At 45.3% G+C, this 17,650-nt stretch overlaps 1 protein-coding gene across 1 annotated transcript in view; it reads left to right on the top strand.

Annotated features, from left to right (window-relative positions):
• The window catches only part of DHX37 (DEAH-box helicase 37), a 1,051,990-nt gene that overhangs the window by 736,852 nt on the left and 297,488 nt on the right, over positions 1-17,650 (top strand). Inside the window, exon 17 of the mRNA XM_069620118.1 lies at positions 9-120. Within this exon, the coding sequence (XP_069476219.1) occupies positions 9-120 (112 nt within the window). The remainder of the gene's footprint in view (positions 1-8; positions 121-17,650) is intronic.

Here is a 17,650-nt window from a genome sequence, read left to right as displayed (position 1 = left end):
CACCACAGGTTGTATTCATCAGCTGTTTTCAGTGATTTTGAAGAGTTTTCTCCTCCTGAAATTACGCGCCGCCCTGTTGAAGATTTAGTTCTCCAGATGAAGGACTTGAACATTGAAAAGGTTTGTTCAGAATCACTTCATGTCACTCCTGCATATGAATTATCATCTTTGTCTATATGTTCCAGGTGGGCCCAGCATCCTCAGCGTCTCAGCTTCTGTTTTTGTGAAATTCAAAATGATGGGAATACTTGACAAATCTGATCTGTGTGGCAGATGCCCTGAATTCTAACTATCTTGATTTTCAGGGGAAAATATTGCATTTTGTTTTTTTGCATTTGAGGTTATTCATTATTTTTGTATTTTTTCTAAAGTGTCTTGTGAAGTAAATGTGTATAATGGACGGTTGGAGGGGAACCGCAGACTTTATTTCAACCCATCAGTCTGCCTGTTTCACAGCCTACTCTTGGCTTCATTTATTCCCTTGGGTCTCTAGCTCTCAGGGGTGAGAAAACATAAAATCACAGCTCAGCATTCAAAATCTAAGAACAAACCGGTCTGAGAGAACGGAAACATTGACATTTTGCAGTATAGCTAGCAAATGTGCAGTGTTTCAATTTTCTCATTCCTTCTCAGACCTTAGAAACTTCTATATCCCTTCTCCTTCAGATACTCTGCTTGTTCCTGCAGGTAGGGTGACTGTTTAAGTATTCATTGGTGAGTGTTAGGAACGATTTCTCTTTTAGCAACTTTCCCTCCATAGTTTCTCTGGACCCCCATTCTTCTTGCTGTGTTTTTGTCCTGACCTGACCCTTTGAATGGAAGTAAAGCCTTCAGCTTCACCACCTGGCCTTTTGCTCATTCCTATGGGGAAACTGATCAGTCCTTCAGACTATCAGTACTGGGAAACTAGGTTTTCCTTTTGAATTCTTGTTCTTTTTAACATTGCACTCAGCACCTGCAGTGCAGTGGGGATACTTTTGTATAACTCTATCTTTTTACACCTGGGATTTTTGGTTACTTTTATATATGCCTAAAGACAAGCTTGTGTCAGCAGATATATATATTTGCATTATTTTTAGTGCGCACATTCTCGTTTACCACGTATGCATACTAAACGGGTCTAATACTGTAAAATGGCTGTGCCATAAGATTTTCGCTTGCTTTTTGGCCATATTGTTTATCCTTCTTCCAGCCTTATCAGGTCAAGAAATCCTTCACAAAGTCATGCACTTGCCTCACGCCCAGGGATGGGTTGGAATCGTCTAGTCCCACTCCACATTCCTGGTGCAAGCAAGTCTGTGTGTGTGGAAAATGTGAAACCAGTAGTTGTCCCTGATTGGACAACTGCAGCTGTTTTAATGGTGCAGATCCTTACCATTTGTGGGCTTAGACTTTCTCCCAGATCAGTTTTTAGATAGTAAGGGAACCTCTGTAACCATTTTTCGAAGGGATTGTGTTCTCCTATGTATACCTTCTCTTTGATAATACGTTTCCAGCTTGCTGGCCTCGGAAATGTTTTCTGTAGATGGCGCTGCGCGTTGACGTCCGCTGAGTCGATGTCCCTCGACGGCCACCGTATCGGCACCGACGTCACCATGCCCATAAATAGCCACGCGCTGCGTCCGTTGCTCAGTTCTGTTTTTCCGCGCTTCGTGGGGCCTCGGAACGTCGTTGCTCAGTTCAGTCAGGATAACTCTATATCTACTCAAATAATACCTACTCGTTCTCGATGGCTTCTTCATTGGAACCGACGACGACGCGATCCGGCTTCAAGAAATGTCGAGACTGCAGTAAAAAAAATGTCGATAACGGATCCACACAGGATCTGCTTGTGGTGCTTGGGAGCCGAGCACCATTGTTTGGAGTGTGAGGACTGCATGTCCATGATGGCGAAAGCCTTGAAGGAGCGCAAGGGGAAGCTTGAGAGAGGTAAGTCAGTCAAAACCTCCTCGAAGGATTCTTCGGCTGAGTCGAGGCATTCGTCTCCTCGCCGTTGAAAACATTCCCATTCTAGATCTCGAAGTAGCTCCCACCATTCGTCGAGATCAAGACACTCAAAAAAGAGACGTCGAGGATCCCCTTCCTCGTCGTCTTCTGTTTCCCCAGAAAGGGTCTCCTGTCCCACAAAACACAGCTTTCAGGCTGAGTGGGAGGAATTCAGAAAGAAAATGTTAAGCGTCTTCGAGAAAGCTGCCTCGACCTCCTCGAAGACAGCTGAGGGTGATACCCCGGGTGAAAAAACCCAAAACATTAAAACGCCGCAAGTCGCAGCACCCGGCGAAACATTCCACCCGAGAGTGCCACGAGCCATCGGGTAAGAAGGCACCGTCATCAACGCCGTTGTCGAAGGGTTCCTCGACGCATCGGTCGATCGACTCGACGCCATCGTCGACGCCGATGAAAGAGAAGACCAAGGCTACTCCACAGCCAACGGTGATTCCAAGAGACTCCGGCACGACGCCGAGACCGTTGTCGATGTCCTCGAGTAGGATCCCGATCCTCTCGAGTTCTTCAAGACCCCTTTCAGTTTTTTCGACGCCGTTCTCGGCGCCTTCGAAGCCTGTCACATCGGCATCGACGACATCGACGTTTTCTCGCCCAATTATGACGAGTTTGGCTCCTTCTGCCTTACAGATGGGTTTTACACCATTTCAGAGGTCAGAGTACCCTGGACTATCTTCAATTTATGAAGAGGGGGAAGATTCTGACCAGGAAACATTTGGGTTACAGAGTACCACACTGCCTATTTCAGAGGATTTCACCTCTGAGGAAAGAAGGTTGAAGGACCTACAGGAGTCACTACATGAGGCAAGTGGGCTGGACACTTCCCCAGAAGTGGAATTTGTTAAGCCAGACCCAGGGGAACATGCCGAAACACCCTATAGAACCCTTATGGCAAGAATTATTGAATGTATGGGTTGGTCTGCCCTTCCCCTGTTTTTTAACAGGATGACCTAACTGACATATTGGACAAAGGTCCACAGGAGGACCCTTTGGTCCCCTTCCATGCAGCCTTACAAAGGAAAATGACATCTAATTGGGAAACTCCTGAAGTTATCCCTGCGTCAATAAAAGATTGTCAGCCAAGTATAGGGTAGCGGCTGCTGACCCTGAATACTTATCAAAACACCCGACACCAGAGAGCCTGGTGGTTCAAGCGGCAACTTCATCTAGCAGTAGGACCGCTTACCCTACTGTTCCACAGGATAGAGATGACAAGAGGTACGATTCTATGGCGAAGGAAGTCATCTCTGCTTGTAGTATGGCATTGAAGTCCATCAACGCCATCTGTACGCTCGCCAGGTTCAGTCACACACTGTGGGAGTGTGCTTCATCAGCGGCTGACTGCATACCCGAAGGAGAGGAAAAGGAAGCCTTCCTTAACATTATTAAAGATGGCAAAGATGCCATGTGCTAATCACTTCAAACTGGCATTGATTCCGCTGACAGTATCAGCAGGGCCATGGCAGCAAGTACAACAATCCGCAGGCATGCGTGGTTGCGAAAGTCTGGCTTTGCTCCAGATGTACAGGCCAGACTTTTGAATATGCCTTTTGACGGCTCTTCACTATTGGGAAAAAAGGCTGGTGACTGTCTGGAAAAGTTGCAGACTTCTAAAGCAGCAGCAGCATCTTTAGGAGCTGCTATCCGCCAAACTCCTTTTCGCCCCTCAGGAACCTCTGGGAGAGGAAAGTCCTTTCGCTATTATTCCGCATTCGGGAAAGGCAGAGGACAGCCGGCTCAAAGAGTCCAAAGGATATCCACCCGAGGCGGACGGGTCAAAGGTACTAAGGCCGCAGCAGGTGCCTCTTTACCCTCGGCATCTGCATCAGCCGCCCCCAAACCACTATGAGGCCTTTCCACACAATACACCTGTAGGGGGCAGGTTAACTCACCATCTGATGGAATGGCAGGCTATAACGTCAGATGCTTGGGCATTGGAGACAGTTGCCGAGGGTTACTGCCTACCCTTTCTGCACATCCCTCAGAGTCATCCACCGGGGAACAGCTCTCTAAAAGTTCTAGATCCGCTCCTCTTGCAGGAAATTATAGACCTGCTAGAGAAAGGTGCCATAGAACCGGTACCTGTAGCGGACAGGAACAAGGGCTGGTACTCCCCCCCTACTTTCTCATACCAAAGAAGGACAGAGGACTGTGACCCGTCCTGGACTTAGGAGAATTGAACAAGTTCCTCAGGAAGGACAAGTTCAAGATAGTAACTCTCTCTCAGATCCTTCAGGCCCTCCAGCTCCAGGACTGGATGGTATCTCTGGATCTTCAGGATGCTTATTTCCATGTGCCAATCCATCTCAAACACAGGAAATACCTGAGGTTCGGAATTGGCGACTCTCATTATCAATTTTGATTTCTGCCATTTGGGCTGACCTCCACCCCGAGGGTCTTCACCAAGCTGATGTCGGTAGTGGCGGCGAGTCTAAGGAAGGAAGGGATCCACGTCTCCCCCTACCTGGACGATTGGCTGATCAGGGCTGTATCTTCGAAACAAGCCCAGGCCCAGCTAGATTATGCCTGCCACTTCCTTCACAAACTGGGCTTCTCCCTCAATTTAATGAAGTCACAGATGATACCATCACAGAGACTCCAGTTCATTGGAGCGGTCCTGGACACTTCCCTGGGAAAAGCCTCGCCACCAGAGGTGAGGGTTCAAGATATTCTACAGATGGTCACCAAGTTTCAAAATGCCCAACGTCTCCCAGCTTTCGACTTTTTGAGGTTGCTAAGCCTCATGGCATCCTGCATCTTCCTTGTGCCAGAGGCACGCCTGAGAATGAGATCTCTTCAGTGGGCACTGAGAAGTCAATGGTCGCAATTCTCAGGGAGAATGACAGATCTCCTCCGGATTCCGGACAAGGTAGCCCGCGACCTTCAATGGTGGGCCTATCCACAGAACATCTTGAAAGGAGAACTGTTTTGGCAACCATGGCCGGAGATAACAGTAGTCAGACGCCTCACTCACGGGGTGGGGAGCCCATGCCAACGACTTGACCATCAGCGGTCGTTGGTCTCCATCGGAATCCAGACTACACATCAACCTATTGGAGCTGAGAGTGATCAGACTAGCGCTGAAAGCTTTCCTGCCATCAGTACAGGGGAGAAATGTCCTGATATTGACAGACAACACGGTGGCCATGCACTACCTCAACAAAAGAGGAGGCGTAGGATCACTGCCACGGTGCAGAGAGGCGATGCAGCTCTGGTTTTGGGCAATCCAAGAAGGAATCTCTCTATCGGCAGTCCACCTAGCCGGAGAGAAAAACTTAACAGCGGACGCTCTGAGCAGGCAGAGCACAGTCTCCCACGAGTGGGAGCTAGCTCAGGAAGTCCTTCAAGAGATCTTCGCCCTTTGGGGAACCCCTCAGGTGGATCTGTTCGCCACAAGCACCAACAGGAAGTGCGATCTGTGCTGTTCAAGGGAATTTCCCCCGAGAGGAGCTCTAGGAGACGCGTTCGTAGTGGACTGGGATTTTCCACTCCTTTACGCGTTCCCACCAGTCCCTGTTATTCCTCAAATGATCAGGAGGTTGAGAAGATTCCGGAAAACCATGATCCTAATTGCCCCGGATTGGGCCAGGAGAACGTGGTACCCGGACCTTCTAGATATGTCCATCTGTCCTCCAATCCGTCTTCCACTCAAAGAGAATCTTCTCTTGCAGAAGGGAGGTCAGGTTCTCCATCCAGACACCAGAACCCTCAACCTTCATGCTTGGCTTCTGAAAGGGTGAGGTACAAGGATTGGGATCTCCCTGATGACGTCATGGAGGTGTTGCTTTCGGCCAGAAGGCCAGCAACAAAGTCTTTATACCGCTGCCGTTGGAACAAATTTTGCAGCTGGTGTAGGGAAGAGAATATCGACACTTTTTCATGTGGTACACCAACGGTGTTATCGTTTCTACTCTACTTGGCAAACTCAGACCTTCAAGTTGGCACTGTAAAAGGCTATCTCGCAGCGCTTTCTATCTTCAAGCACACTGCGGAGGAACCATCGTATTTCAAACTTCCTCTAGTGATACAATTTCTCAAGGGATTAACTAATGTTTATCCTCCAAAACCATTCCAGGTTCCTTTATGGGACTTAAATTTAGTCTTAAACTTCCTAATGGGCACTCCATTCGAACCACTTCACTCTTGTTCGCTGAGATTTCTCACGCTTAAAACTGTCCTATTGGTAGCACTAACATCTGCTAGGAGGGTGAGCGAGCTACAAGCTCTCTCTGTGTAAACCCCCACATACAATTTTCCACAAGGACAAAGTTGTCCTACAGGTGAAGCCTAATTTCCTCCCAAAGGTGGTGTCTGAATTTCATATTACTCAGAAAATTACCTTACCTTCGTTCTACCCTCCTCCCCATCGGGGAAAGAGGAAGAAAGGCTACATAGGCTGGACCCAAGGCAAGCTCTCAGCTTTTACATCAGCAGAATGGCTAGGATCAGGCAAGCAGACCAACTGTTTGTAGGATACTCAGGTCACAAGTTGGGACTACCCATAACAAAACAAACCATCTCCAGGTGGATTATTTTGGCCATTCTGGAATGTTACAAACTGGCAGGGAAAGAGCCACCCCAAAATCTCAGGGCTCATTCAACCAGGGGTATCACAGCCTCTTCGGCTCTCCAAAGAGGGGTACCGGTCCGAGACATATGTGCGGCTGCCACATGGTCGTCCGCACATACATTCACAAAATTTTACAATCTGGATTCCTCCACTAGTCAAGAGACCAGATTTGGCAAGGCCGTATTACATTCGGTCCATCCCTAAAGGGATACATAACATTCTCACTCCCACCTCCAATTACATGCCACTGCTATGGGAGTCTATCAAAGATAAGGAATACGTCGGAGGACACAATCCCTTCGAAGAACAAGTTACTTCTTACCTTGTAAAGTTCTTTTGACAGGATGTTCCTCCGACGTATTCCTTATCGCCCCTCCCATGCATCCCCGCAGTGATACTTCCCCTTGTGGTTGCAGCTTATGCTCCTTCAAGGTCAATAATCAATTCAGGCATGACTTTTCTTATGCTACAAAACGGAACTGAGCAACGGACGCAGCGCGTGGCTATTTATGGGCATGGTGACATCGGCGCCGATACGGTGGCCGTCGAGGGACATTGACTCGGCAGACGTCGACGCGCAGCGCCCTCTACAGAAAAAACGTATTATCAAAGATAAGGAATACGTCGGAGGAACATCCCGTCGAAAGAACGTTACAAGGTTAGAAGTAACGTGTTCTTCTGGAGCTTGTGGATCTGTTTAGATCACATGCTCTGCATAGTCCGATATCCTAGTTGTAGTCGCGGAGTATTACAAGATTTCTTTTTGAAACCCGAAAAAAACAGATGTCGACAGGGCGTGTTAGTAATACTATCCCTAGTGTGACGTGTACTGAACCCATGGGCCTTCACGCGTTGAGGTCCCTCAGATTGTTTTTTCCCCCATCCTAGTCGGTCGCAAGTTGCAGAGTTCTCTTACAGGTTGATGCCTTTAATTAGTTCAAAGTTTACTGGTAGACTCTTCTTTATTTCATTATTGTTCGGTTTTGCCGCACAGCCCACAGACTGCTCGACGGACAAACCTCATTGTCGCCTACTTGACTGATTGACAACCAGACGCGGCCTACACGGGCCTCTTCGGGCTTCGGCTCTTACAGTAGTGTAAGGGGGGGGTTCTTCATACTGACCTTTAGAGAATGCATATTCTGCCATCCCCTTTTCCTTTTCCTCGCCAATCTGCCTTTATAATTAATAATAGACAAAACTCCCTTTAAATTTTGCCCTACCTGCCTCTGAAAATTCCTGTGGAAGGACACGCATCAAGTGTGATCGCACTGAGGGATTATCCCAAAAAAGTTTGCAAATCTTGCAAACTTTTTCGACCTAAAACTCTAAAGGATCGACACCAATCGCCAAGCCGCTCTCGCAACGCAGGCCGCGGCCTCCATCAATTTGACGGAAGACTCCAGCAAGGGCAGTATCGGGGTTCTTAGTGATGCTGAAGGCGAGCCGGGTTTGTCGGAGCCCCATGTGCAGGCCCCTGATTCCAGTAAGCAGGCCGGTAGCTCTGGGATGGAGAAGACACCCGCGGCCAGAGCACACATAAGCCCAAGAACCCCAAACACATACCCCACAGCCGATTTAAGACGACCCCGTCGAGCGTCAAAGCCCACACGGTGTCCACGGAAAATGCCTCAGGTTCCTCCCTGTCCTCTGGCCATCGCGTATGCTTTCGCCTCATGACAGGCATCCGAAACCGGACCTCAAGGTCGGTTCGGACACCACAAACAAAAAGGCCCTCCTTTCGCACGCTGAAAAACAGGGGGTGAAGGGCGCATCGGCGTCCTCCAAGCATACGCCGAAGATGCAAGATTTAATCAAAAAACATGTCAGTTCTACCCTGCTTAAAGCTAGGTCACCAAAAAGTCTAATATTTCGACACCTCTGTCCTCGAAGAGCACACAGGATGTAAATTTCCCCTGTAGACTGTCTCTCAGGTACTATGCACCACAAAAACCAAACTCCCTTCCAGGCAACACCTATTGTGTCAGGCTTCCCACCTTTGTGTGATTATAATCCTGAACAGTTTAATACAATGTTAAGTAGGATATCAAGTTTTGTGGACTTGATGGACAGACACCCAGATCAACTTGCATCCCTTAGAGAGGCCTCACAGCCAGGGGCCTCAGCACACTAGCCCTCTGCCAAAAAATCTTGTCTTGAGCCACAGCCTGTCACCTCTGCTCTAGGCACCCCGTCCTTGACCTACCAAGACCACTCTCACAAGACCCAGGGTCTCAAGGTGACCTTTATAGTCGGGACCAATTCTATGACAACGATACCTAGATAATCCAGTTGCCATACCACCAGGACCGGCCAGTAGCAGATTCTCCCATTGATAACCAACTACAATACAATGAACTGGTACTAAAGGCTGCACAACACTTTAACATCGCCATTCCGAAAGCACAAGTCGACAAAGACTTTGTGGAAGACATTCTGGAAGACAAAGGGCCTGCCACTCAGTTTATTCCGCTCCTGCAGTCTGTACAAAGACTCATCCAACCCTCCCTACTTGCGCCTAGGCTCACAAGGGTCGTTAACCCCAGAATAGAAAAACTATTCAGGCTGGTGCCCACAGACCCTCTAGATAGAAGGAGCCAGCTTAATCCTGATTCATTAGTGGTAACCATTACCAGAAAGAGAGCAGGCAATACCCTGGCGTCAGCCGAGGCCCCGCAATACAAAGAAAGCAAGAAAATCTATACTTTCGGGAGAAAGGTTGCCTCCTCAGCAGCATACCAGACCAGAATCGCCAAGAACACTACGCTTATAGCTAGTTAGGGCTCGCACAAATGGGATGAACTGGAACGCCAAGTCGAAGCTGTCCCGGAACCCCTAAAGTCTCCATTGTTAAATACTATTGCAGGGGACAAGCAGGTATCAAACTACATCCTCAAAAATAATCTTGATGCAGCAGATAATACAGGACGCATCATAGCAGAGGGCACACTCATCAAGTGCCACGCCTGGCTCAAACAATCGTGTTTTAAGTTAGAAACTCAGGCCACCCTCCTAAAAATGCCAGTGGAGCCTAATGTACTGTTCGGGAAGGGCATCAGAGACACCCTTAAGAGTGCTAAGGAGGAATATGACACTCTCAAATCTCTTGGCCAGTTAACAAATAAGCTCTATGTTCGAAGGGCTCCTCATACTCTAGAAGGTTTCGGGGTCAGGGTGCTCAACGTTCCTCGGGCTATACTCGAGGCAGGACATTCCTCTTCTTGGCCATCCCAAGGACAAACTTTTCTTCCAGTTTTCAAAGAGGAAATAAAAAGACCAGAGGAAGAGAGGCTCCATGCCTCCCAAATAATGACGTACCACTACAGGTCTCCTCACATGCCACTTCAGTAGGAGGCAGAATTTCACACTTCACCCACGCATTCGAGGGGATAACGTCGGACAAGTGGGTGTTATCCACTGTGGCAGGTGGGTATTGTATCGAGCTGTTACAAAAACCACCCTACTGGCCGCCAAGACAGCGGAAAATGTCAACAGAAGAAAAACGCATATTATTGGAATTGGAAAGTAAAGGCACTGCTGGAAAAGAACCCATAGAGATCGTCCCAGCAAATCAGGTAAACCAGGGTATTGATTCAACGTACTTTCTTGTGCCAAAGAAAGATCTTTCAATGCGCCCAGTACTAGATCCGCGCCCTGCAAACAAATATGTCAAACCCCAAATGTTTCGCATTACCACGCTCCAAGAAGTAATACCACTCCTAAAACTGGAGGACTAAATAGCAACATTGGATATGAAAGATACATACTTCATATTTCAATGCTCCCTGCGCACAGAAAATATCTGCGTTTCAAGATAGCAGGTGTTTACTAACAATTCAAGGTACTCCCCTTCGACATCGCCTCAGCGCCAAGAGTATTCACAAAGGTGCTCGCAGTAGTGGCAGCGCCCCTGCGCAGAAAGTCCATCCCAGTATTCCCTTATCTGGACGACTGGCTAATTACCAGGAAAATCTCCTCAAATTTGCAAACAAAATACTCCAAAGACAATAGCCCTTCTTTTAAATCTAACCTTCTCCATCAATGAAAAGAAGTCAAGCCTAGTCCCCAGCCAAATAAAACCATTCCTGGGGGCTATTCTAAAAACAAAAGAGGAGCTGGCTTTCTCCTCAAACGAGAGAGTACAAAACATGCTGTTGCAAGTACCTCAGTACAAGGTTGGTCGGATTAACTGTACACAAAGCAATGTGCTTGCTCAGGATGATGACCTCAAGCATTCACTTGCTTCAACACCTGTGCATGCGCCCAATGCATGAATGGTTAGCAAAACAATGGTCTCAGGCAAGCGGTGAGTGGGAAGGTCTAGTTGTTGTTTCGCTAACCCTGGTACAGGCTCTTCGCTGGTGGTCCAGGGACAACCTGCTAATAGGAAAACCCTTTGGCGTTCCACCAGCACAGGCACTCCTAACGCACAGGCGATCCTAACTACAGACGCCTCACTCGCCGGATGGGGGGGACTCACTTCTTTCACCACACTGCCCAAAGAAATATCAACTTCCTAAAACTCTTGGCAGCCCTCGAGGCTCTTCAGGCCTTTCAGCAACATCTTACAGGTCAAACAGTGCAGATCCTCACAGACAGCACCACTGCCATGTTCTACCTAAACAAACAGGGAGGAACACTGTTGGGGAGAATTCTCATAAATGTGCTAATTCCCTTCACCTTTGAGCCCCCGAGCAACTTTGCTGGATTTTGAGGACTTGATTTTATTACCTGGAAAGAGTGTTAGCCTTTTTTCCCACTCTTTCATGTATTTTGATGTGTGTTTTACTCTTGTGTTCTTTGATTATTGAGTTTTAGATAACTCCATAGGCATCATCTTTTCATGTGTGTTACACAGCACCCTCGGGGATGTCTTTTTACACTTCCAAAAGGTTTAAATACCGTCTCTGGGATCAACTACTGTTTCCCAGAGAATGTAAGGTTAAATTGACTTTACTAGTCTTTTTAAATTCCTAGACCCAGCACACACTATCTTCCTTTAGAGTGCTGGAGGGGTTACCTAGTATCCTGAGTGTCTAGAAACTCATGTAGCAGTCAAATGCTGCCCTTTCCTATCAAAATGGCTGGTGGCAGTGGTTTTACAACAAACTACCATGATTTTTCCCGACCCCGTACACCGGTAACTAGAAATCGCAGGAGCCATGTTTTTCAAGATGGCGCCTTAATCCCCTTTGTTTAAACAGGTCCCGGTCGTCTTTTTTCGCTGTTTCTTTTTGGAAAGGTCCTTCTAGAGTTTGTCTCTGCGCGCCAAACCAGGTTTGGGCCCTTTGTTCTTGCGCCTTTGGCGGGCTTCAGGACTGAAGACCGCCTCTGGTGCCTGAGTGTCTGGGGTGGGCAGGAAGTGAGGGAGGTGCCCGCAACTCTCTGTGCTTAGTCCCCTAGGAGACCCAAATGCACTCTGGTGTGATTGGCTGGCTGACTGTCCGGCAAGGACAGCCACCCTGCTGGGTGAGTGACAGCTAGGCATGATAGGGACAAAACTGTTTAAAAAGCAAGTCTCTTGGCTTGGAAGGCGGAGTCGACCACTGGAACGAAAGAACCGAAGACAAGCTGGAAGAAGACGGCTGCTGCAACTCCTGGACCGTTGGTTTGCTTGGTGAAGCCCTGCTGCAGGTCCGAATTGCCAAGTTCATCTCGACAGAGAAGCCCCTTTGAGGACGACTTCTTCCTTAAACACAAGTTTATTGAACTTACCTACAGAGACTCCATACTGGTGAGAAACACTGTGACATTTGGACACAAAGCCCCATTCATTTTAGGGTTTGAACTTCTTAAGTTAGGTTATTGTTTTATGATTTGGTCCCATAATTGACTGCATCTAAAATACTTAACAGCTTTGGTAACAAATTAATTTGATGTATATTTGAACCTATGGTGACTGTATATATTTATCATAGAGTGTTGGACGATAATTCTTCCTGTTGGATTCCTTTTCCAGTGTGCTCAGAAGGCCTATAATAAGTAACTGTATGTTGTGAGGCGTCAGAAATATGAGATGGGTGACTTTGTAAAGAGTTTTCAAAATTTTCCATTTTATTAACTCAAAAGGGTTGGATGACCGCCTCACTGTCCCTACCCTAGTGAAGACTTCTCTGCCTAAACTAGCGGAAACACTCTAACAAAGGATATCTGGCCCTCACACTCATACATGCAACAAATCAATAAGGTAATGCATGTCAGTTGCACAACAAAATAATATCACAATTGAATCTGTAATATGACCACAGTCCTGGCTTATGATCTGGGTGAATCCCCCTTCCCCAGATTCCCCCAGGATTCTTGTTCCACAGTTCAAAAGAAAATAAAAAAGTCCTGATTGGTAAAAAGGGTCTAAAACAGTTCTTTATTTATTTTATTTACTTATTACATTTGATTATATGCCCAAACCCGGGTGTGTCACGGGATAGGTTACAAGTTTACAGTAAAGCTTTTTGGTTACAAAGGAGAGAGTTATCAGGTAATAACAGGAAACTTGACAAAGTAGTTACAAGCAAATATTGGTTAACATTGATGTAGGCTTAGTTATTTAACACAACAAGATGATTATAATGCAGACATGTTAGAATTTGTTAACTAGCCAGATTTTTTTTATAATTTCTTGAAATGGGTATGGGAAGGATTTTTGCTTATGTTGGGTGGGAATGAGTTCCAGATTCTGGGCGCTGCTACCGGGAAACTGGAGCTACCTGTTGTTTAGTTCTTGAAGCGGTGGATGAGTAAGTGGGTGCTGGAATTGGATCTTAGGGTCCTAGTTGGCGTTTTGCGTGCGAGACATTGGTTAAGATAGATGGGGGCGTTATGGGTGATGCATTTGTGAGTGGTGGTGAGTGTTTTATGTATTATTCTGGCTTGAATGGGTAGCCAATGAGCCGCTCTACTAGTATGTGAGATATAACTTTTTTTGATTCCAAGTGCTGATCTTAGTGCTTTGTTTTGCAATAGTTGAAATTTGGTTAGATTTTTCTTAGTGGTGCCTAGCAGGAGTATGTTACAGTAGTCTAACTAAGACAGAATAAGGTGATGCAGTGTGATGCAGTTTTGTGGAGAGAGAAATTGTCGACTAAGGGCAATGAGTTTAGCCGTGTAGGCGGTGGAAGAGGCGAGTGAGTTGATATGTTTACTCATGGTGAGACTAGAGTGTAGGTATACCCCTAGCGTTTTGATTTGATTTGAGATAGAAATAGGAGTACCATCTGTGACAATGGAGGTATAGTCTTGGTGTTACCTTTTCAGTCGGACAGGGGAGCCTACTATGAGGATCTCAGTCTTGCTGCCGTTAAGGCATAGACTGTTGCAATCCAAATTTGAATGAGGGAGTAGATTTTGTTAATGTGATTCGAATCCTGTTCTTGATTACCAGAGATTGGGAGGAGTATCTGAGTATCATCCGCAAAGTTGGTGTAGATTACTCCCATGGCATCTAGTGCAACGAAAAGTAGTTTTGTGGAGGCATTATAAAGGGTGGGGAGAGGCACCATCCTTGTAGTACGCCTATCGGCACTGTTATAGGTTCAGCTGCCTCCCCTCCAATGGCTACTCTGGATGTTCGTTCTGATAAGAATGATTTGATCCATGTGGTTGCATTATTAGAGAAATGAACATTTTTTTGATAATGCCAGGCATAATTTGTCATGGTTTACTAGATCCAAAGCAGCGGACATGTCAAGTAATAGTAATATGCATAGGTTCCCTGAGTCTCTAATAGCGTCCATCTGATTTTTTTAGGTCAAGTAATGCAGTCTCTGTGCTGTGTTTGGGGCGAAAGCCAGATTGTTGTTCGCCTAACAAGTTTTTATTTTCTAGGTGATTGTACTTGGGTGTATGCAATTTTGTCAATTATTTTAAGGAGGAAGGGGACTGTGGTAATGGGGCTATAGTTAGTTCGAACAGTGGGGTTCAGGGTGTGTTTTTTAAGTAGGGGCGTGACCCAGACTTTTTTGATGTTTTATGAGATGGAGTTGGTACTGAATGATGCGTTAACGAAGTTAGTGATAATGGGTGCTAGAGTGGGAGCACATGTCTTAACCAATTTCACGGGAGAACTGTCTCCTTTGCAATTTGATGGTTTGAGTGAGGCGATCGTCTTAAGTACTTGATCTTGTGTAACTGGGGAGAAGTTGAACTGGGTTACTGATTTTTCGTTTACAGTCAATACCATTAGGGCGGTCTCATCAGTGTGAACCAGTAGCTTTCTTTTTGTTACAATTTTATCTTGGAGTGAGTTGGGCTAGGAGGTGGGATGGGTGTTTTGAATTCTCTAAGAATTTAGAACAATTCTTTGCTGTTGGGTACAGCATTGCTAATACGTGTTTTCAGGGAGCTGGCTTTATGGGTAATCACTGTGGGTTTATATTTTTGTTTATGGTTGCGCAGTAACCATTACAAAAATGTTGACACAAAATGAAGAATGAATCCAAGTTATTAACTTAGTATCCATAAAACAATACATTTTTCTATCGATTTTAAAACTGAATACTTTCTTTCGCTAGTACAGTGCATATACAAAAAAAAAGAAAATACATAAGAACAGCATCCACACATCCGCAGAGATCCGTCCAAGCACATAGCCTAAATGTACCCAGATACATATTGCGGAAAGCAGGCGGGGCGAACTTCCCAGTGCTCGCCTCTAAATTATGGAACTCACTGCCCAACATTATTAGGAATGAACCCTCCTTCCACACATTTAAGCACAAAGCCGAGATGTGGCTGGTGACCCATGATTCCTAAACCCGGCACTCTGCACACTAACTATGTATATGTACTGGTTATCCTTCCTATTTGACCTTAAGGTGTGTTTTTTAATATCACTTGCAATATCAGCTTCTTATATGTATATTGCTCTTACCCTCATTGCCCACTGTATGTATAGCTTGTTTACTCTCTATTCATGCTTTTGTGTAGATCTAGTATGTTGTATACCATGTAATGTAACCTAAGATATGTGCCCAGATGCCTTTGGGCCAGGCGGGCTATACAAATAAACAAAATACAAATACAAACAGCAACTCAATTTAAAAACTAGAAATGCCAGTGTAGAGATTAATCTAATTTCTAAAATTCAAAAATAAGGTTACAGTATGAACATTTCCTAAAGGAAGAAAAAGCAGAAAAGATAAACAGAAAGCACCCAACACATATATTGATGGCATAAACAGATGAGTTTGGTAACTGAAGCAAGAGATCCCTCCTCAACAATTCTTCCTTTTTGCTTCTCCGAATTTACAGATATCAACCAGAAACCTTACTACCGAAATCTGTAGATTTACTTTTCTGCTGTGCAGCATTTCCATCGATAATAGATTTAAATCGACACAATCCGTATTATAGACATGTTTACTGAAACTGTTAAAACGCTCAGATCTTAAGGCAACACATTCTATCAATAGGTGTCTTAATGTTTCAGGAAATTCACCTTGATTACAGAATCTGCAGGGTGATGGGTTCTCAGTATTGCTCTCTCTCATAATCTTGATTTCCCCCGTCTCAAGCACGCTGAACCTGAAGTGTATGAAATCCTGTCTCCAGAATTTGTCCGGAAATGTGGATAGATAGGGCTTGATAACCCCAGCTTTTTTATGGTAAGATATAAGATGGCAGTATAGTTTATTTTTAAGTACCTTCTCCTCCGTATTATTCCAATCTTTGAGTTGAAGTAATTTATTTACCTTTTGAGGGTTAAAGATTAGAAGTTCCTGAGGGACTCACAAGTTATCCAGAATGTCATGGCATTCAGTTTCCATTCTGCTTAGATAGGTGGAATCAGGAGGACCATTGCGAAGACCATGCCCCATAATTTCATACTATGTTAATTTCTTAGAAGTTAGTAATTTTCTATTTAGAGAAAGTCAACGCCATTCTACTAGGCTTCCCAGAGAGTAAAGACCAAGCTCATACCGCACAGCAGCTATAGGAACAGGCTTTGGTAAGCATTTTAATACTGATTTCAGGATTCTTGATTCATATTTGAATAGTTCCTCTCTACACCACAGAGGAGCAAGTTCTAAGCTATAGCAGAACTGTGGTACAACCTTACATTTGTATAATAGCATAGTTATATAACAGCAGTTTGAAGTGTGAAAATAGAACTGCAACCTAATTTAAGATTTGTTGATTTCATGTTGAATAGAAATATAAATTTTTAATTCCGAAAAAGAATCTGGAAAAGAAATGATTAATGTAAAATGAAAAGTTTCTATGTAAACTATAATATTTTAAATAGCATACACAGCAAGAATTAACATTTCCAGAACCTTTGATTACATTTTCCTCAATTGCGCAACCATGGGACTCGTCTTCCTTTCCTAACATTCTCTAAAATTGATTTTTTTTTTTCTATCCCCAAAAATGGGGTAGCCTAGATATCTAATTACCTGCCTAACCAACAACTTTTTGTGGTTTAGGCCCCAGGAGTATTTTATAGGGCTTCTTCTCGCCGTTAGACGTGGAGTTCGTTTTTTTGGTGTTAATGTTAAGTGAGTTAGCCGTTGTAAAGTCTCTGAAGGCTCATAGGAGACGTTGCAGACCTTTTGGGGTGTGATCGTATAACATAACATTGTCGGCATATGCCGTCCAACACACCTTCTTTCCTTCCACCTTGGGAGATGCAAAGGCAGCTTTCGCCAGTGTTGTGCCAACATCTGCCACATGGATATTGAAAATTGTGGGGGCAAATATGCATCCCTGTCGTAAGCCGTTCAGTACTCGGATAGAATGAGATGGAGTTCCCATGTTGTTCAGGCGAATTTTAATTCTGGAACCCTGGTGGAGATGGTAGAGGATTGATAAAAGGTGCACAGGCATCTCAACAGACCAACGTTGTGACTATCAAAAGCTAAAGAAAGATTCATTGAAGCTACATAGATTGGTACACTCCCGACCCACCACGCTTTTTCTTGTAAGATGTTTGATAGGAGGCCACCTACATCTGTGCCAACATTTTGCCTGAAACCAAACTGGAAAATAGACAATGGATTATTTTGGTCCATCCAGTCCTGAATATGCCCTAAAACCAAGCCAGCAAAGATCTTGGAATTGACATCAAGAAGGGCGATG

Source organism: Ambystoma mexicanum, chromosome 10, assembly GCF_040938575.1.
Source record: "Ambystoma mexicanum isolate Mex_15411 chromosome 10, UKY_AmexF1_1, whole genome shotgun sequence".
NCBI lineage: Eukaryota > Metazoa > Chordata > Amphibia > Caudata > Ambystomatidae > Ambystoma > Ambystoma mexicanum.
Note: the sequence above shows the minus strand (reverse complement) of the source record. Positions and strands in the feature narration are given on the sequence as shown.